The 21,770-nt window shown below is 34.0% G+C and overlaps 1 protein-coding gene across 1 annotated transcript in view; it reads left to right on the top strand.

Moving 5' to 3' along the window:
- LOC139514222 (adenylosuccinate synthetase isozyme 1-like) overlaps nt 1-21,770 on the top strand; it is a 118,525-nt gene that overhangs the window by 56,095 nt on the left and 40,660 nt on the right. Inside the window, exon 8 of the mRNA XM_071303073.1 lies at nt 16,409-16,532. Coding sequence (XP_071159174.1) covers nt 16,409-16,532 — 124 coding nt within the window. The remainder of the gene's footprint in view (nt 1-16,408; nt 16,533-21,770) is intronic.

Raw genomic sequence — 21,770 nt, 5'->3', positions numbered from 1 at the left:
TCTCGTGCATATTTCATATAAATCCGGAGTATTTCAACTATTTTACTACTGGTAAAAACAACAATACGTGTGAAAATGATCAAAAGGCGAAATTGAATATATCCTAAAGTTAGGACCATCCTAAGACCATCTTAAGACACCTAAATTGGTATCCTAAAGTTAGGACAATTCCTAGGATGTTCCTAAGTTGAGACATGTTTGATAAACCCACTTAGGACTAAGATGTGTCCTAAGTTGGTCTTAGGACAGGTCCTAATCCTAAGAGAGCTTCGATAAACAGGCCCCTGGTCTTCTAGTGTGCTGGTGAACTTACTCAGGTCAACATTTTGGGCTCAAAGTTTTTATTATATTTATAAAGCTCACAGATTCCTTAATTTCATGGCTAGATATTTAACATGTGACGATCTGTACAATATATTTAAAGCATATATCGGGAAATGTGAATTCCGTTCGGTCAACTTTATTTGCTCAAAAATATCTTGTTTACTATAGATTTAATATTTTTGTATAACATATTTATAAATCTCCAAAATTTCGTAATTTCATGGACAAATATGGTAAAATAAAAGAGATATTCAAATTCAAATTCAAAATATTTTATTGGACAAAGCACATATGATACAATGCGTATTCCAAGATACAGTCAAACACATTAAACATGACAATTTATGCAAATACAACATAAAGAAAACATTTCAAGTACTAATTATATATATAATATCACCGTACATGTATTACAGAGTATTATACTTATGGTAGACCAACTGACATTAGATTTTTATTACGAAGTTCAAAAGCTTGACTTAAATAATTACATATTTGTCTGGTATCAACCAGATTTACTGGGTTAAGTAAATAAATCGTTGATTTATATAGATATTAACATTTGTGTCGACCATTTCAATATATTTAAAGCATATATATTGGCGAATGTGAATTCCGTCCGGTCAACTTTTTTTTGAAGAAAAACATTTCTATGTACTGCAAATTTTATATTTTAATATCAAGTATTTATTGATCTCTTAGATTTTTTAGTTTCGTGTAAAAATATTGTAAAACAAACAAGATATTAACACTTCTTTTGATCAGTTCAATATAATTAACGCGTACATCAACGTATGTGAATACCGTCCAGTCAACTTTTTATGGAGAAAAACATTTTTTTTTACTTTGAAGTTTATATTTTCGTATCCATTATTTATTATTCTCACAGATCAGTGGCGGATCCAGAAATTTTCATAAGTGGGGGCCTACTGACTGACCTAAGAAGGGGCCCGCTCCAGTCACGCTTCAGTGATTCCCTATATATGCAACCCGGCCCCCCTCTAAATCCGCCTATGCAAATTCCGGAATTTTGTTGACAAATATTGTAAAACAAAAGAGATATTAACACTTGTTACTGACCAGTTGAATATATGTATAGTATTTAACGGCGAGTGTGAATACCGTCCGGTCAACTTTATTTGCTCAAAATTTTTTTTTTCACTTATTTTGTTTGATTTTCATAAAATATATTTTAATATCTTTAAGGTCTACAAATATTAAACAAATCTACTGAATAACAAAAAAGTTATGACTATTTATATGTCGTCCGGTCAACCGTCCTGTCACGATCCGGGCAATCGTCCTGTCATTAGTGCTTCCCCAGAATCTTCACAGTGTTTGTAACACATGGGATTTTCAATGTAAAATGAAAATGTCTGATAACCAAAATGTGAAGGAACTGCAGAATAGACAGCAAAGGTCAGCAATAAAAACGTAGGTGCTGTTTTACTATAATGTATGCCCTGTAAATAATATTCAAAACTTTCTTAAAACTCTATTAATAACCTTTAAATTGTGACACATTTTTAATGTACATAGAAGTTATTATTATTATTTTTGCAGGGATTTAACTGTATATATTTTTTTTAATGTTATTTTTAAATAGTTATGTTTTCACTGAATAATTAATTATTATAAGGGTTTAACCAACCTTAATTTAGTAAGGTTGGTGTACTCCAACTATTGGAGGAAGTTATAGAGGAAAGAAGAAGAAGTCAGAGTTAAAAAAAAAAAAAAACTTCCCAAATTTGGATAAAAAAATTATTACCCCCAAAAAAAGAAACAGGAAGAGGTAGTTTGAAAAAAAAAACAACAATATTTTTTGGTGGCTTTCTTATTAAAAAAACCCCATATATGCATGTCATTCAAAATGGTATTAAAGGCATTTTGTTTTAGCAACATATCCACTGAATTGCTTTCAACAGTGATGATGAAGTTGACCTCTAGTCCACAAACAAAGACATTGTATCACTACAAGAAAAATCTTATAAACTGTTTGAAGAATTAATGAAAACTTTGACTTATTTTTATCCTTTTTTTCTAAATAATCCTGGAATAAAAGGTCAAATAACTCCACCTAACAAGGCCTTAGAAATTGTCTCAGATTGCAGATTTTGCATTTCATTTTTCAAAATTTTCTGACGGTAAAAGTTCAGGAGTAATAAAATTTATTCACTGAATGTCAACTTTAATTTATCTGAAAAAAAACCCAAAATATTTTCAAAACTCAAATGAACATTTGTGTGCTTTTGAGGTGCTCAGATGGCAGGAAATTGCATCTTATTTCGAAAAATTTTCTTGGGGGGGCATGCCCCCAAACCCCCCTAGCTAGTTGCGTTGCGGCCCTCACCGGTGATAGAGGTGGACTGACAGGACTACCCAAATTTTTTTCTTGGTAGTCCTGTGGACTACATCACCTCTAATGTTAGTGTCAAACCCTGGGCTTGATTTTGACAAGAATTATTTGACAATTCAAGATACGTTTAAAGCATATGTTTATGTTACTGTTTTCTTTAGGTGACATGTTTATGGCCTAATGAACACCTTTGATGGTCTTTAATCTGTTGATCACTTTATCATGGGTTAATAAGTGTTATCACTACGATTTACACGGGTCAATGTTTACTTTGCAATTTCCTTCAATCAAGACTATTTGTAACCTTCGTTTCTAAAGGCTTTAATTTTTCAATTATTTTTTTTTATAAGAAAACTAAAATCCACGAATTTAAAAACCCACGAACATGTTAATATTTCTCAAACCACGAAAATTGATACCCACGAATTAAAGTACTTTCACAGTATAATGATGATTTGTAAATGTTTGATTATATACTAGATGCAACACAAAGTACATCTGAAATTTACACCTGACTTAGTTATTATTTCAACCTTTTACCAACTCAAAGGAGCCATGCAAATTATGTTCAATCAAGCCTCCTTATTCAATTTAACCTACCTCTCAGTTTAAAGGGCGAAATCTTTACAGTACAATGCAATGTCTATACTGAGTTCAACACTAATGATAGTCCTGTTGCCTGAGGCTAGTTAGATTGTAAGCATGTCTACCTCAGTAGTCCTTAAGGCTAGTTGAACTTCATTAATAGTTATTCCACGATGACGCGGTGTGTCAGTGTAAGATCACCCCGATGGCCGGAGGCCAGAGGGTGATCTAACACTGACACACCAAGTCTGAGTGGGATAACTATTTTACATCACAGCTGTTTTAGATTAGACGAAAAACCATTTACAATTCATAAAATCTAGTTTAGAACGCCACACAACCATTATAATATACTTTATACATTACTATATGATTTGTACCCTTTCTGACCCCCGAACATGATGAGTAGATATCAAACAATGTCAACTCGCCCCACTGGCCAATCGGCCCAACCTTTATCGCCACTTTATGAAAAAAATCGCCCCACTCTTGTTTACCTACTCTCCCCACTTTTGAAAAAGTGTAAAATCAAACTGAACAATCACTGACAACCCACTTATTAACGAAAAGGGTTTAAACCCCACTTAATAAAGGTCTGCCAACTCGCCCCACTTATAAAAAAAACATCATGCTTCCTTTAAGTATGTTAAATTACTGTTAGATCGTATCCAGTTGTCCTGGTGTAGTGGTTGTGTCGTGGCTTGATATGCTAAAGGTCTTGAGTTCGAATCCCAGCATATACACTGGATTTTTTCTACGTGAATTTTGATAGATAGTCTTTTCCGTATAATTGTATGTTTAATTATAAGTTTTATAGTGGATTTGACATTCCCGCCAAAATGTTACAGAACAAAGGAAAGCATGCATAACAAAGAAACTCAAACTAGGGTGATCTGGTAGGGGTGATCCGGCTCAGATCACCCCTGTTAGAACAAAGGAGCTGGGATGTAATCTATTTTACGCCCTTCAACACCCAAAATTGAATATCATGTTTAATTAAAGTAGTGAGATTTATTATACCCCATGCAACAAAGTTACAAAGGGTATTATGTTTTTGTGGGGACGTTGGGTATGTGAGTACCCTCTCACTAAGGTTCCTAAATTTTTGACAGCAGAAGTTTAATTATTTACACTACGATAAATCTATTTTATTCTTTTAGCTGTAAATGGAGATTGCATTGTCTTTATTTACAGAATTGCCACCTATATTGGGCATGTTGGGTGAAAAAAGAGAACATTCAGAATTTCACCAAATCTGGTTCATCTTCATAGCTTTAATGAAATTATCTCAAATATAAAGTTATATGAATATTTCACGAAGATTTAGAAAATCCTGGGCCTTAACTATGATGAATGGCATAAATTCACAATTAAAAATATGCATATAAGTTTACAAAAAGCCCTGTATGCAAATAAATTCATCATATGCACATTTAAGATTAAAATTTTTAAGCAGTGCTCATATTTACTCTTCACAGTCATTGAAACTCATACATGTCATAGATTTTTATACGACCGCAAAAATTTTAATTTTTCGTTGTATATTGCTATCACGTTGGCGTCGTCGTCGTCGTCTTGCGTTGTCGTCGTCGTCCGAATACTTTTAGTTTTCGCACTATAACTTTAGTTTAAGTAAATAGAAATCTATGAAATTTTGACACAAGGTTTATGACCACAAAAGAAAGGTTGGGATTGATTTTGGGAGTTTTTGTTCAAACAGTTTAGGAATTAGGGGCCAAAAAAGGGCCCAAATAAGCATTATTCTTGGTTTTCGCACAATAACTTTAGTATAAGTTAAAAGAAATCAATAAATTTAAACACAAGGTTTATGACCACAAAAGAAAGGTTGGGATAGATTTTGGGAGTTGAGGTCTGAACAGTTTAGGAAAAAGGGGCTAAAAAGGGGCCCAAATTAGCATTATTTTTGGTTTTCGCACCATAACTTTAGTATAAGTAAATAGAAATCTTTGAAATTTAAACACAAGGTTTATGACCATAAAAGGAAGGTTGGGTTAGATTTTGGGAGTTTTGGTCCCAACAGGTTTTTAGGAATAAGGGGGCCAAAGGGTCCAAAATTGAACTTTGTTTGATTTCATAAAAAATTGAATAATTGGGGTTCTTTGATATGCCGGATCTAACTGTGTATGTAGATTCTTAATTTTTGGTCCCGTTTTCAAATTGGTCTACATTAAGGTCCAAAGGGTCCAAAATTAAACTTAGTTTGATTTTAACAAAAATTGAAACCTTGGGGGTTATGCTGAATCTAAAAATGTACTTAGATTTTTGATTATTGTCCCAGTTTTCAAGTTGGTCCAAATCGGGGTCCAAAATTAAACTTTGTTTGATTTCATCAAAAATTGAATAATTGGGGTTCTTTGATATGCCAAATCTAACTGTGTATGTAGATACTTAATTTTTAGTCCCGTTTTCAAATTGGTCTAAATTAAATACCAAAGGGTCCAAAATTAAACTAAGTTTGATTTTAATAAAAATTGAATTCTTTGGCTTTTTTGATATGCTGAATGTAATCAGGTACTTAGATTTTTGATTATGGGCCCAGTTTCAAGTTAGTTCAAATCAGGATCCAAAATTATTATATTAAGTATTGTGCAATAGCAAGAAATTTTCAATTGCACAGTATTCAGCAATAGCAAGAAATCTTCAATTGCACAGTATTGTGCAATAACAAGAAATTTTCAATTGCACAGTATTGCACAATAGCAAGAAATATCTAATTGCATAATATTGTGCAATAGCAAGAAATTTTCAATTGATTGGAGTTATATTTCTTTGTCCAGAATAGTAGTTGAATCAACTTAAATCATTGTTTTATACAATACACAATGTATATTCACTTTTACTACCAACTGATAAATTAAAACAATCTTTACCATTCAGTGATAACAAGCACTTTTTGTTACATTTTAATATTTTATGATGTATTTAAATGAGTAGTTATTGTTGCAAACTCCATTAGAAATTTGAATTGAGATCAGTTTTGAAAAAAGGGAAAGGGGGATGTGAAAAAAAAAATGGGTGGGGGGGGGGGGAGGGGTTAAATTTTTCTCATTTCAGATTTCATAAATAAAAAGAAAATTTCTTCAAAATTTTTTTTGAGAGGATTAATATTCAACAGCATAGTGATTGCTCAAAGATAAAAAAAAATATTTTAAGTTCATTAGACCACATTCATTCTGTGTCCAAAACCTATGCTGTATCAACTATTTAATCACAATCCAAATTTAGAGCTGAATCCAGCTTGAATGTTGTGTCCATACTTGCCCCAATCGTTCAGGGTTCAACCTCTGCCGTCGTATAAAGCATCTGGTTGATAAATATTGTTGTTTGGATATTTTTAGCACACCTGCCCCAATTGGCCAAGTAAGCTTTTCTCATAACTTGGGGTCTGTTTTCCTTCATTTTCCTCTTTGTCGTTTACTTTTTATACGACTGCAAAAAAAAATATTGCAGTCCTGTATTGGTATCACTTTGTCCTCATCGTGTTCGTCCGACACTGTCGTCAGCTTTGTCCAAAGACACTTACTTACCTGACAATAACAGAGCTCCAGATAAGCTGTGTATTTGCGTGATCACGCAATACAAATAATGAAAAACCCAATGCATTTGCCCATTGCAGGGTTCAATAACCCAATTAATTCAAAGGAAAACCCAATTTTATGCCAAAGCCATATGTTCTCAACGCTTTTATTCACTATCGTTTGCGTTATTTACCCTTATCTGTTTACAGTTGTTGTGTAAATCTATTTTTAGCTCACCTGTCCCGAAGGGACAAGTGAGCTTATGCCATCACTTGGCGTCCGTCGTCGTCCGTCGTCTGTCGTCGTAAACTATTTCAAGAATCTTCTCCTCTGAAACTACTGGGCCAAATACTTTCAAACTTTAACTGAATGTTCCTTAGGGTATCTAATTTATAAATTGTATCCGAAGTTTTGATCTATCAACAAACATGGTCGCCATTGCTAAAAATAGAACATAGGGGTCAAATGCAGTTTTTGGCTTATAACTCAAAAACCAAGGCATTTAGAGCAAATCTGACATGGGGTAATATTGTTTATCAGGTCAAGATCTATCTGCCCTGAAATTTTCAGATGAATCAGACAACCCGTTGTTGGGTTGCTGCCCCTGAATTGGTAATTTTAAGGAAATTTTGCTGTTTTTGGTTATTATCTTGAATATTATTATAGATAGAGATAAACTGTAAACAGGAATAATGTTCAGCAAAGTAAGATTTACAAATAAGTCAACATGACGGAAATGGTCAGTTGACCCCTTTAGGAGTTATTGCCTTTTATAGTCAATTTTTAACCATTTTTTGTAAATCTTAGTAATCTTTTACAAAAATCTTCTCCTCTGAAACTACAGGGCCAAATACTTCCAAACTTTAATTGAATGTTCCTTAGGGTATCTAGTTTGTAAATTGTATCCGAAGTTATGATCTATCAACAAACATGGTTGCCATTGCTAAAAAAAGAACATAGGGGTCAAATGCAGTTTTTGGCTTATAACTCAAAAACCAAAGCATTTAGAGCAAATCTGACGTGGGGTAATATTGTTTATCAGGTCAAGATCTATCTGCTCTGAAATTTTCAGATGAATCAGACAACCTGTTGTTGGGTTGCTGCCCCTGAATTGGTAATTTTAAGGAAATTTTGCTGTTTTTGGTTATTATCTTGAATATTATTATAGATAGAGATAAACTGTAAACAGGAATAATGTTCAGCAAAGTAAGATTTACAAATAAGTCAACATGACGGAAATGGTCAGTTGACCCCTTTAGGAGTTATTGCCCTTTATAGTCAATTTTAAACAATTTTTCGTAAATCTTAGTAATCTTTTACAAAAATCTTCTCCTCTGAAACTACAGGGCCAAATACTTCCAAACTTTAACTGAATGTTCCTTAGGGTATCTAGTTTGTAAATTGTATCCGAAGTTGTGATCTATCAACAAACATGGTCGCCATTGCTAAAAATAGAACATAGGGGTCAAATGCAGTTTTTGGCTTATAACTCAAAAACCAAAGCATTTAGAGCAAATCTGACGTTGGGTAATATTGTTTATCAGGTCAAGATCTATCTGCCCTGAAATTTTCAGATGAATCAGACAACCTGTTGTTGGGTTGCTGCCCCTGAATTGATAATTTTAAGGAAATTTTGCTGTTTTTAACTCACCTGGCCCGAAGGGCCAAGTGAGCTTTTCTCATCACTTGGCGTCCGTTGTCGTCGTCGTCCGTCGTTGTCGTCCTGCGTCCGGCGTTAACTTTTACAAAAATCTTCTCCTCTGAAACTACTAGGCCAAATTTAACCAAACTTGGCCACAATCATCATTGGGGTATCTAGTTTAAAAATTGTGTCCGGTGACCCCGCCAACTAACCAAGATGGCCGCCATGGCTATAAATAGAACATAGGGGTAAAATGCAGTTTTTGGCTTATAACTCAAAAACCAAAGCATTTAGGGCAAATCTGACATGGGGTAATATTGTTAATCAAGTTTAGATCTATCTGCCCTGAAATTTTCAGATGAATCTGACATTCCGTTGTTAGGTTGCTGCCCCTGAATTGGTAATTTTAAGGAAATTTTGTTGTTTTTGGTTATTATCTTGAATATTATTTCAGATAGAGATAAACTGTAAAAAGCAATAATGTTCAGCAAAGTAAGATCTACAAATAAGTCAACATGACCAAAATGATCAGTTAACCACTTTAGGAGTTATTGCCCTTTATAGTCAATTTTTAACCATTTTTAGCTCACCTGGCCCGAAGGGCCAAGTGAGCTTTTCTCATCACTTGGCGTCCGGCGTCCGTCGTCCGTCGTCCGTCGTCCGTCGTCGTCGTCGTCGTTAACTTTTACAAAAATCTTCTCCTGTGAAACTACTGGGCCAAATCAAACCAAACTTGGCCACAATCATCATTGGGGTATCTAGTTTAAAAAATGTGTGGCGTGACCCGGTCAACCAACCAAGATGGCCGCCACGGCTAAAAATAGAACATAGGGGTAAAATGCAGTTTTTGGCTTATAACTCAAAAACCAAAGCATTTAGAGCAAATCTGACATGGGGTAAAAATGTTTATCAGGTCAAGATCTATCTGCTGTGAAATTTTCAGATGAATCGGTCAATCGGTTGTTGGGTTGCTGCCCCTGAATTGGTAATTTTGAGGAAATTTTGCTGTTTTTTGTTATTATCTTGAATATTATTATAGATAGAGATAAACTGTAAACAGCAATAATGTTCAGCAAAGTAAGATCTACAAATAAGTCAACATGACCAAAATGGTCAGTTGACCCGTTTAGGAGTTATTGCCCTTTATAGTCAATTTTTAACCATTTTTCGTAAATGAAAGTAATCTTTTACAAAAATCTTCTCCTCTGAAACTACTGGGCCAAATTAATTCAAACTTGGCCACAATCATCTTTGGGGTATCTAGTTTAAAAAAATGTGTGGCGTGACCTGGTCAACCAACCAAGATGGCCGCCACCGCTAAAAATAGAACATAGGGGTAAAATGCAGTTTTTGGCTTATAACTCAAAAACCAAAGCATTTTGAGGAAATCTGACATGAGATAAAAATGTTTATCAGGTCAAGATCTATCTTCCCTGAAATTTTCAGATGAATCGGTCAATGGGTTGTTGGGTTGCTGCCCCTGAATTGGTAATTTTGAGGAAATTTTGCTGTTTTTGGTTATTATCTTGAATATTATTATAGATAGAGATAAACTGTAAACAGCAATAATGTTCAGCAAAGTAAGATCTACAAATAAGTCAACATGACCAAAATGGTCAGTTGACCCGTTTAGGAGTTATTGCCCTTTATAGTCAATTTTTAACCATTTTTCGTAAATTAAAGTAATCTTTTACAAAAAGCTTCTCCTCTGAAACTACTGGGCCAAATTAATTCAAACTTGGCCACAATCATCTTTGGGGTATCTTGTTTAAAAAAATGTGTGGCGTGACCTGGTCAACCAACCAAGATGGCCGCCACCGCTAAAAATAGAACATAGGGGTAAAATGCAGTTTTTGACTTATAACTGAAAAACCAAAGCATTTTGAGGAAATCTGACATGGGGATATAAATGTTTATCAGGTCAAGATCCATCTGCCCTGAAATTTTCAGATGAATCGGTCAATCGGTTGTTGGGTTGCTGCCCCTGAATTGGTAATTTTGAGGAAATTTTGCTGTTTTTTGTTATTATCTTGAATATTATTATAGATAGAGATAAATTGTAAACAGCAATAATGTTCAGCAAAGTAAGATCTACAAATAAGTCAACATGACCAAAATGGTCAGTTGACCCGTTTAGGAGTTATTGCCCTTTATAGTCAATTTTTAACCATTTTTCGTAAATTAAAGTAATCTTTTACAAAAAGCTTCTCCTCTGAAACTACTGGGCCAAATTAATTCAAACTTGGCCACAATCATCTTTGGGGTATCTTGTTTAAAAAATGTGTGGCGTGACCTGGTCAACCAACCAAGATGGCCGCCACCGCTAAAAATAGAACATAGGGGTAAAATGCAGTTTTTGACTTATAACTGAAAAACCAAAGCATTTTGAGGAAATCTGACATGGGGATATAAATGTTTATCAGGTCAAGATCCATCTGCCCTGAAATTTTCAGATGAATCGGTCAATCGGTTGTTGGGTTGCTGCCCCTGAATTGGTAATTTTGAGGAAATTTTGCTGTTTTTTGTTATTATCTTGAATATTATTATAGATAGAGATAAATTGTAAACAGCAATAATGTTCAGCAAAGTAAGATCTACAAATAAGTCAACATGACCAAAATGGTCAGTTGACCCCTTTAGGAGTTATTGCCCTTTATAGTCAATTTTTAACCATTTTTCATAAATCTAAGTAATCTTTTACAAAATCTCCACTGAAACTACTAGGCCACAATCATCTTTGGGGTATCTAGTTTGAAAAATGTGTCGGATGACCTGGCCATTCAACCAAGATGGCCGCCACTGCTAAAAATAGAACATAGGGGTAAAATGCAGTTTCTGGCTTATAACTATGAAACCAAAGCATCTAGAGCAAATCTGACAAGAAGTTAAATTGTTAATCAAGTCAATATCTATCTGCCCTGAATTTTTCAGATGAATTGGACAACTGGTTGTTGGGTTGCTGCCCTCCAATTGGTAATTTTTAAAGAAATTTTGCCGTTTTTGGTTATCTTGAATACTATTATAGATAGCGATAAACTGTAAACAGCAATAATGTTCAGCAAAGTAAGATCTACAAATAAGTCAACATGACCTAAATGGTCAATTGACCCCTTAAGGAGTTATTGCCCTTTATAGTCAATTTTTAACAATTTTCATTGATTTGGTAAATTTATGTAAATTTTTTACCAAATATAGTTCTCTGTTACTAATAAGCAAAGTTCATTATAGATATAATTGTAAGAAGCAAAATCATTCAGTAAAGTAAGAACTTCAAACACATCACCATCACCAAAATACAATTTTGTCATGAATCCATTTGTGTCCTTTGTTTAATATGCACATAGACCAAGGTGAGCGACACAGGCTCTTTAGAGCCTCTAGTTCGTAAATCTTAGTAATCTTTTAGAAAAATCTTCTCCTCTGAAACTGCTGGGCCAAATTATTTGAAACTTGGCCACAATCATCATTGGGGTATCTAGTTTAAAAATTGTGTCTGGTGACCCCGCCAACTAACCAAAATGACCGCCATGGCTATAAATAGAACATAGGGGTAGAATGCAGTTTTTGGCTTATAACTCAAAAACCAAAGCATTTAGAGCAAATCTGACATTGTTAATCAGGTGAAGATCTATCTGCCCTGAAATTTTCAGATGAATTGGACAACCTGTTTTTGGGTTGCGGCCCCTGAATTGGTAATTTTAAGGAAATTTTGCTGTTTTTGGTTATTATTAGCTCACCTGGCCCGAAGGGCCAAGTGAGCTTTTCTCATCACTTGGCGTCCGTCGTCCGTCGTTAACTTTTACAAAAATCTTCTTCTCTGAAACTACTGGACCAAATTAAACCAAACTTGGCCACAATCATCATTGGGGTATCTAGTTTAAAAATTGTGTCCGGTGATCCGGCCAACCAACCAAGATGGCCGCCATGGCTAAAAATAGAACATAGGGGTAAAATGCAGTTTTTGGCTTATCACTCAAAAACCGAAGCATTTAGAGTAAATCTGACAGAGGTAAATTTGTTTATCAGGTCAAGATCTACCTGCCCTGAAATTTTCAGATGAATTGGACAACCCGGTTTTGGGTTGCTGCCCCAGAATAAGTAATTTTAATGAAATTTTGCTGTTTTTTGGTTATTATCTTGAATATTATTATAGATAGAGATAAACTGTAAACAGCAATAATGTTCAGCAAAAAAAGATTCACAAATAAGTCAACATGACCGAAATGGTCAGTTGACCCCTTTAGGAGTTATTGCCCTTAATAGTCAATTTTTAACCATTTTTCGTAAATCTTAGTAATCTTTTACATCTTCTCCTCTGAAACTACTTGGCCAAATTACACCAAACTTGGCCAAAATCATCATTGGGATATCTTGTTTAAAAAATGTGTCCGGTGACCTGGCCAACCATCCAAGATGGCCGCCATGGCTACAAATAGAACATAGGGGTAAAATGCAGTTTTAGGGTTGTAACTCAAAAACCAAAGCATTTAGAGCAAATCTGACAAGGGGTAAAATTGTGTAACAGGTCAAGATCTATCTATCTATCTTTTTTAACAATTTTCACTAATTTGGTAAATTTTTGTAAATTTTTACAAAATATTTTTCACTGTATGTAAAGGTCCAAGTTTATTATAGATAGAGAAAATTCTAAGTACCAAGAATGTTCAGTAAAGTAAGATCTACAAACACATCACTATCAGCAAAACACAATTTTGTCATGAATCCATCTGTGTCCTTTGTTTAATATGCACATAGACCAAGCAAGGTGAGCGACACAGGCTCTTTAGAGCCTCTAGTTTATTACCTTTTTGTTTTTTTTTGGCAAAGTGGGGGGGGGGGGGGTGGGGTGGGGGGGGGGGGGTTGCGCAACAACAAAACTACTTCACAACTTTCTCATTACTTTGCATTTCTTGTTAGATAAATTTTACAAAAATTCTCCCCTTAAACAACTGTTGAATTTAAACAAACTTGGTTTAAATCACCACTAGGATATCCAGGGACCACTGTGTATGATGACCCTGCCTGCCCACATGGCTGAAATAAAGCATAGGTTTCAAATGCACTTTTTAGTATTATATCTCTGAAACTAAACGACAGTACAACAGTTGCATTTATCATGTAACAATTGTAAATAAAAATATCAGGTGAGCGACACAGGGTCCTTGGACCCTCTAGTATTGAATATTATTATAGATATAGGTAAACTGTAAACAGCAATAATGTTCAGCAAGGTCAGATTTACAAATAAGTCAACATGACCAAAATGGTCAGTTGACCTCTTTAGGAGTTATTGCCCTTTAAATAGATATAGGAAGATGTGGTGTGAGTGCCAATGAGACAACTCTCCATACAAATAACAATTTGAAAAGTAAACCATTATAGGTTAAAGTACGGCCTTCAACACGGAGCCTTAGCTCACACCGAAGTCAATTTTTAACCATTTTTTGTAAATTTTATATATCTTTTACTAAAATCTTCTTCTCTGAAACTGCTGTGCCAATTGATCCAAACTTGGCCACAATCATCTTTGGGGTTTCTTGTTTAAAAAATGTGTCCGGTGACCTGGCCATCAAACCAAGATGGTCGCCACATCTAAAAATAGAACATAGGGGTAAAATGCAGTTTTTGGCTTATAACTCAAAAACCAAATAATTTAGAGAAAATCTGACATGAAGTAAAATTGTTAATCAGGTCAAGATCTATCTGCCCTGAAATTTTCAGATGAATTGGACAACCTGTTTTTGGGTTGCGGCCCCTGAATTGGTAATTTTAAGGAAATTTTGCTGTTTTTGGTTATTATATTGAATATTATTATAGATATAGGTAAACTGTAAACAGCAATAATGTTCAGCAAAGTAAGATCTACAAATAAGTCAACATAAACGAAATGGTCAATTGACCCCTGTAGGAGTTATTGACCTTTGTAGTCAATTTTCAATCTGCTTCCTTTGTTTAATATTCACATAGACCAAGGTGAGCGACACAGGCTCTTTAGAGCCTCTAGTTGTTTATTATCTTGAATATAATTATAGATAGAAATAAACTGTAAACAGCAATAATGTTCAGCAAAGTAAGATCTTCAATTAAGTCAAATTGACCAAAATTGTCAATTGACCACTTAAGGAGTTATTGCCCTTTAAAGACTTTTTTCACAATGTGTTCATCATGTTGACTTAATCTTCTCCTGTGAAACTGCTGTATCAATTTCAGCCAAACTTAGGCTAAATGAGTTTCAGAGTATCTAGTATAAATTTTATATTTTATTTCCTTGTATGTCAAGAAACATAGCTCCTATGGCTAAAATAGAACATAGGAGAAAATGATTATTTTTTTTGCTTTTGAAGAAAATAGGACGATCCAAAAAACATTTAAATAAATTGAAAAGCCAAAATAATCATTGATGAGAGATTTAACCAAAAGAATTAAGGTGAGCGATTCAGGCTCTTGAGAGCCTCTTGTTATAATATTTATAACTGGAAATGTCCTTTTGGTCTAAAAATAAAGCCCTGCATCAAGTAGCTGAAATGGGTCCCTGTTGCTCAAAAGGTACACGTGTTTATGAAAACATTTTGATCGTCTTGGCTTTTATCCAATTAGCGTGTGTCATGTTATATATTTTTCAAATTGCTCGGGATTTATCATAACATGCAATGAATTAAAACGAAAGGTAATGTCCGGTGAAAAATATTGAAGAGAAACATGTTTTCACCTTCTTTTGAATAGCTAAAGGAAAGTTATGATGATAACAAGACTTAGCTTGTGTTTTTAGGAACCGTCCATCAAACAAACGCGCATGTTTGCGTACCTTAACAAGAACATTGCTAATAAACACAGGGTTTCCTCAGAAACGAAATCAGTTGGAAAAAGTGAAAGGCCAAATCAATTATGACATAATATGGATCAATATGTAGTTGGAAAGCATCGGAAACCAAAAGTTCTAATAAGAGACAACTTAACCCAGATTTATGTAAATTGAATTAAACAAAAACTTCAAGTATAATTTTAGTTTATATACTATAGTTGATGAGCGAATACACATATCCATTTTTTACAGTTTATATAAATTGTTAAACGAACATACAAAACTGGCAGAATGTTTGAAAAGGGACACAAATTAAATGTAAAATTGCTCATCAGTGAATAAACCAAATAAAACAGCTAGCACAAAATAAAGAAAGAAACATATTTAAGATTGAAAAACACCTGGGGTTCATATTGCCTAAATATTCAATATTGTGTTGATGAAAAAACCCAATACATAAAGGATCTTGGTGGTGAAAAACCCAATTGGATATTTGCTTGAGGGCTGAATTGGAATTGATAATGCAATTTAAAAACTTTATCACCCAATTACATAAGAAAATGGCGGGTAAAAACCCCAATTTGTGAATTCAAACCCCAATTTGTGAATTCTTATCTGGAGCTCTGCAATAACTTTAGTTTAAGTGATTGGATATCTATGAAATTTAAACACAAGGTTTAAAACCACAACAAGAAGTTTGGCATTGATTTTGGGGGGTTATGGTCCCGACAGTTTAGGAACAAGGGGCCCAAAAGGGGTCAAAATAAGTATTTTTCTAGTCTCCAGACAATAACTTAATGTGTGTAAGTGTATGGATCTTTCTGAACTTGTACCACAAGGTTCCATATCACAAAGGGAAGGCTTGGTGAGTTTGAAGGTAATTGCCTTAATAGTTCAATTTTCACTATTTTTGCTTTTCTTTATTCCTTTCAAATAGCTTCAGATTAATTGTTTTGGTCAAGGAAGGTTTTTTAATGATCTTTTTAATTTTAATACCATATAAGAGTCTTGACCCAGATTTCACAGTCCTATAAATATGCACATAGAAATTTGTATTTCGAGTGGGCATCAGTGTACTATGGACACATTTTTTGGATTTTTTTTTTTTGAATTGTGAATAGCAAACATTCAATGTGATATAATTACTATATTTTTGACAGGTGTACAGAGAAAGAGTTAGTCCCTTAGTAAGAGATACTGTTCCATTCCTACATAAAGCAATCAAAGATGGGAAGCATATTTTGATAGAAGGAGCACAGTCTACAATATTAGATATTGATTTTGGTATGTTATTGTATCATAATGGATTGACATAAAGGAAGACATCAAAAGATCAATGTAAGGTCAGTGAAAAAACTATGTGAATTAAGTTTTTTATCCTTCATTGAACTTTTGATGTCGTCCCTAATGATATTCAAACTCCTCAATTCTTTATGAATAATTGTATTTGTTTTATTAACCAGTGTTCTGGAGAGTCCGTCGGTTATTTAGATGGAGATGAATGGAGGGTTTGCAGGCGGCTGCTAAACAGTGCCTGTACTTTAAAGGGACTCAAGATCTGAAAAAAATTAAATTATGATTTCTTTTTGTTCAATCATTAAAGTCATAAGAAACCTCAAATCAAAAAAAAAATATGCATATGTTTTTTATAACTAAATGGATAGTTTTCATTATACAACTTATGTACATATACTTTTTTTCTGAGGAAAATTCTTTAATTTTTTCACATTTAGAAGAAGTTTACTTATTTTTAATTGCTTGCTTCCAGGAAGCAATTCGCCGACATATTTTCCGTATGCATAGTGACCCGAGCGTAACCCTCCTCGTAAAAATCTGGTGATCGCAATACGCATGGATCTGTCATTGAAATAAACAAATATCTGATTATACATGTTAAACACGTGCTCAATACCCATGCTTTTTGTGATTTGTTTACTATAAGGTGACAGTCGGTAAAACTCGGCTTCAAAACACGGCATTTAATGAGCAGCCATATTTTTAAAATCATAACAAACAGAGAGAAAAGAAATTGACGATTATATGATATATTTGCTAAAATAATGATAAAATCGTCCACAGAGGATTAAGTTTATGATGTACACATGCATTGGTTCAAGAATTGGATAAACATTATTTTTCACCACTCACTCGTTTCATATGACTTTAATGAAAATAAAATAATAACAACAATTCTTTGTTAGCAGGCAATTTGGCACAATTTTGTCAAAATAAGAAAAAGAAATATCGCTGACGAACAAATATGTCTTGTTAAATTTATTATCATGTGACCCTCAATTTAACTCATTAGCTACATTGAAAGTTTGAAAAAAAGGTGAACCATTTTGTTGACTGATTCTATCCACAAACAGGGATGATTCCACTATATAGCTAAGAGCTGTTTAGCGCCCTTAATTAGCTGGATGCCCCTAAAAAAAGTATTTGAATATAAATTCCCAATTCAGGAAAATAATATAAAAATGTTTTTTTTCTGGAAATATTTCCTTCACTGATTTAGGCAACTATAATAGTAGTTTTGTCGTCAAATATTTTAAAAATCTTTATAAGAATGCTGTCTACGATCACATTTTATAAACTGATTTAATTATGTCAACATGTGGTAAATGATTTTAGCAGCCGGATTTAATTAATAAAAATGTTATGGTAGTATTTGACTTTGTAAAAAAACAGATCGCCCAGCAGGTTAATAAAAAAGAGCAGATTTTGGAAGAGGGCAAATTCAAATTTGGATATAACATTCAGATGAATAAATTTTAATTTAATAAGTCCAATCTACCCAGAATCACATGAGTGAACAATTGATCACGTGACACAAATCAGAACGAGGTTGATCCTTTTTATAAGCAAATATTAACTTATTTTGTGAGGAAAATTTATTCGAATAATGGATTTAATTCTATGAAGTGTCAGGAAATTGTATTTTAATTTGGATTTATGTGAGTATAGAAAAACATATATATTGTAAAAATATGCTTGGAAATTATCAATTAAAGATAATTTCTCTGTTTTCGATTTCGAAAAAATCGAGGGCACATGCTTTCCCCAGAAATGGCAGAGGAATTTACGATAGAACCTATCCAAGTGGAAGATAGTAATATATTGGAAAATCAAACAGTTATTGTGAATGATGATGGTTCTCTTCAAATTATTGGAGCTCCAACAGATAATGTAGCGAAAAATAGTGCTACTTCTATGTTTTCTGGAAAAATTAAAAAAGGAGGGGCTACGAGTACCGCTACATCTGACCAAACAAAAAGGCCGGATTTACTTGGAATGTACCAGGAGCAGATGATCAATAATCAGAAACTTATTTTAGAACAACAGAGAGCAATTAACGCTCTGACTAAATCTGTTTCAGAGATTAAAAATGCGTGTATTCAAAACAACAACAAACACGCACCTTCTACAACTTCCAGTATGCATGCGCGTAGCAAGGTTAGCAGGTCACCAAATGTAAATACAGCTGATAGTTTTTATGACAGCATATCGGAAGAAGAATCCAAAGGACATTTTGAATCGTCAAGTGAAGATGAGGAAGGAGAACCAAGGAGTAAACATAGAAAAGTGGAAATTGCACGGACAAAGTTTGAGATGATCAAAAGAGTAGAAAGTGTTCTTTCCAAAAAGCCAAAATTAGGTCCTTCCATACATGAGGAAATAGCGAAAATCGTAAACCAAGGATACGAGTCTACGGTAGACCATAGGAGCAAAGAGGTACAAGAGCTATTAGAAAAATACGTTAGACCTGATAATTGTGATTATTTGGAAGTGCATAAGGTCAATAAAGTTCTATGGACTTCAAAAGAAACTGACAAACGTTTAAAGGACTTTTCAGAGAACGCAAGGATATTTAGTGAATGGGATGATTCCTCTGGTTTTGTTGATGGACAAAAGTTTAAAAAGCTCAACAGAGGAATCTGAAGAAAATTTCGAATTGGCACTTGATTCTTTGAGTATGTTACTGTATGCACACAGAGACATGTGTAGCCAGCGGAAAAAATTACTGACTCCAGCACTTGACAAGAAGTACTATGTACTTTCCAATGAAGGGGAAAAGATTTCATCAAAGTACCTGTTTGGGGAACAAGAAGACCTTGAAAAAAGAATGAAAGAAATTGATGATAGTGTAAAACTGGGGAAAAAGATTGGGTCTATTAAAGGGTTTGGCAAAGAAAAAACTAGAGAACCAGAGAAATCAAACAGAGACAATAATAAGAGCAATGGTTTTAACAGTGGTTATAGCAGTGGTTTTAAAAGTTCTTTTTTAGCCAAACGGGCCCAGATGAACCGAGAGGGAAAGAAAAACAAGGAAGGCAAGGGGAATCTGGGCCAAAAGAAACACTAGTCACAAAAGATAATGTAAGTACTTTTATGGTTAATGAATTACATCATCTTAAAAATATACCTGCCAATTTTGTAGCAGGAAAAATTTCAAACTGTTTACCAGTATGGAAAAACATTACAAGTGATAACCTCTTGAGCATTGTGTCTCAAGGTTATCACTTAGAATTTGAGACTGATCCTTGTAAAAAATGTTCACGTAAAGAAATAAAATTTAATGACACTGAGCAACTCATTATTGATGACCTGCTATCAAATTTGTTGAATAAAAGTGTTATTGAACTTACTAACCATCAGTTTGGGGAAGTTGTATCTCACTATAAATGAGGGTTACAAATAGTCTGGATTAGTGTCATCCTGGTTTGCCCACTTTTAATTACATGTACAGGGCTTTCCCTTGAAATTGAAGTAGAAGGCTCAATTAAAATTATAGGCGGCTGTAACATGCGTTCGGCGAAGCCTTACGGCAGGGGGTCTGGGGGCCGCTCAAGGCCCCCATAAGCTCTGGCATAAATAGAGCTAAATCCTGCATTCTCGCAATCTCCTGGCACTTAATTTCATCTCTCAAATGACCATTTTTTATGTATGAAATTAAAGAAAGAAAAAAAATCTCGAAGAAATTTCATTTTTTTTTATGTTATAGTTTTTTGTTTTCATTACCTTATGCTTAAAATTCATTTACTTTTAAAGGAGTTTTATTTATATAATAATCCGGTTTGTTAGAAATCTTGATCAATTTATTTTGCATAACTACGTGCATTTGTAAACAAATGACCCCCTTGTCTCTCTAAATACTGTTAGGCGTATTTAAATCATACAATTATTTCTTAAGCATTGACAGAAAATTGATATATCCTCTGATTTTCTCTTTTTTTTGGTAAACTGTTCAATAAGTCGGATACAAAAATCATTTGGAAATGTTATTTATTTGAGGTCGAGTCGACAATATTCTACTTTCGGTTTTGACCTTGATTCTCTGAACATCGAGTCGGCTTTGAAAAATTAACATCAAAAGATACTGTTTTCCAGATTCTGAACAATATGATCTACTACACTTTCTATAATTTGACTGATATTAATCCATAACATAAAATTGTCATCCTATCTGATTGTCTTCACGTTTTAAAAGCCAAAAAAAGCCAACGAGTTAATGACCATCGGAACGTCTCTATAGTTATCGTTCAATGATCACCGGAATGTCTCTCTTGTTATCATTGAAAAGAAACGATGCATTCTGACTTTAAATAAACAACCAATCAGTGACCTGTATTCATGTGAACTATATTTAGCCCAAGGTAAACACTGACTTGTCATCCCTTGTTTATCGCGACCGCGACTTTGCGACAATACGTCTCTCGGCTGCTGTAAACATTTGAAAAAAGATATTTTTTTTTTTTGAATTTATATTTTTGTCAGTGAAGTAGCCGGCACTTGAAGCCACCGCAAATGGCGGATTTCCGCCGGCTACCGGCTTCAATGGAAAGCCCTGCATGTATATGTAAACATAAAGGGAATTGTTGCTTTAACAATTGGACATTGGAGAAACTGAAAACATACCCGCTACAACTTCATTTACAGATTACGTGACAGGGTTTTGGGTTGAAACCTGCCGCTTTCTATAGAACCACTATTAAACAGAAGGACCCTGCACCATGCACAAATCACCTGGAAGGATGGCACAACAAACATAAGAAGCGACTCGAACACGCCCACCCAAACATCTACGAGATCATTGAGCTACTGAAGAAGACAAAGGCACTAACATAATGCAACATTATCCAGTATGCAGCAGGAGGAACCCGCCCACCTTAAAGACGACCATACAGAGTAATAGACACCAGACTCATATACAGATACCAACAAGGACCCATCAACGTGGTGGAATACTCTGACGCAACATCCCATCTTCTCCATTTGAACTGAACAATGAAGTGAATTATTGTTAATTGTGACTTTGTAAATATATTAAATGTTTTGTTACTTTTGATGTTTATATAAAAGATTGTGTCTCTAATCATTTTACATTATAGTGCCCTTATTACTGTTTTGTGCTTAATTATTTCCTAATGCAATGCATTTATAAAATTAATTAATTTGTTAAATAAAGTTTGCAATAAAAGAGAACTCAGTGTATAAATATATTTCTATCATGAAAATCATTCA

This window comes from Mytilus edulis, chromosome 3, assembly GCF_963676685.1.
Source record: "Mytilus edulis chromosome 3, xbMytEdul2.2, whole genome shotgun sequence".
Lineage (NCBI taxonomy): Eukaryota > Metazoa > Mollusca > Bivalvia > Mytilida > Mytilidae > Mytilus > Mytilus edulis.
Note: the sequence above shows the minus strand (reverse complement) of the source record. Positions and strands in the feature narration are given on the sequence as shown.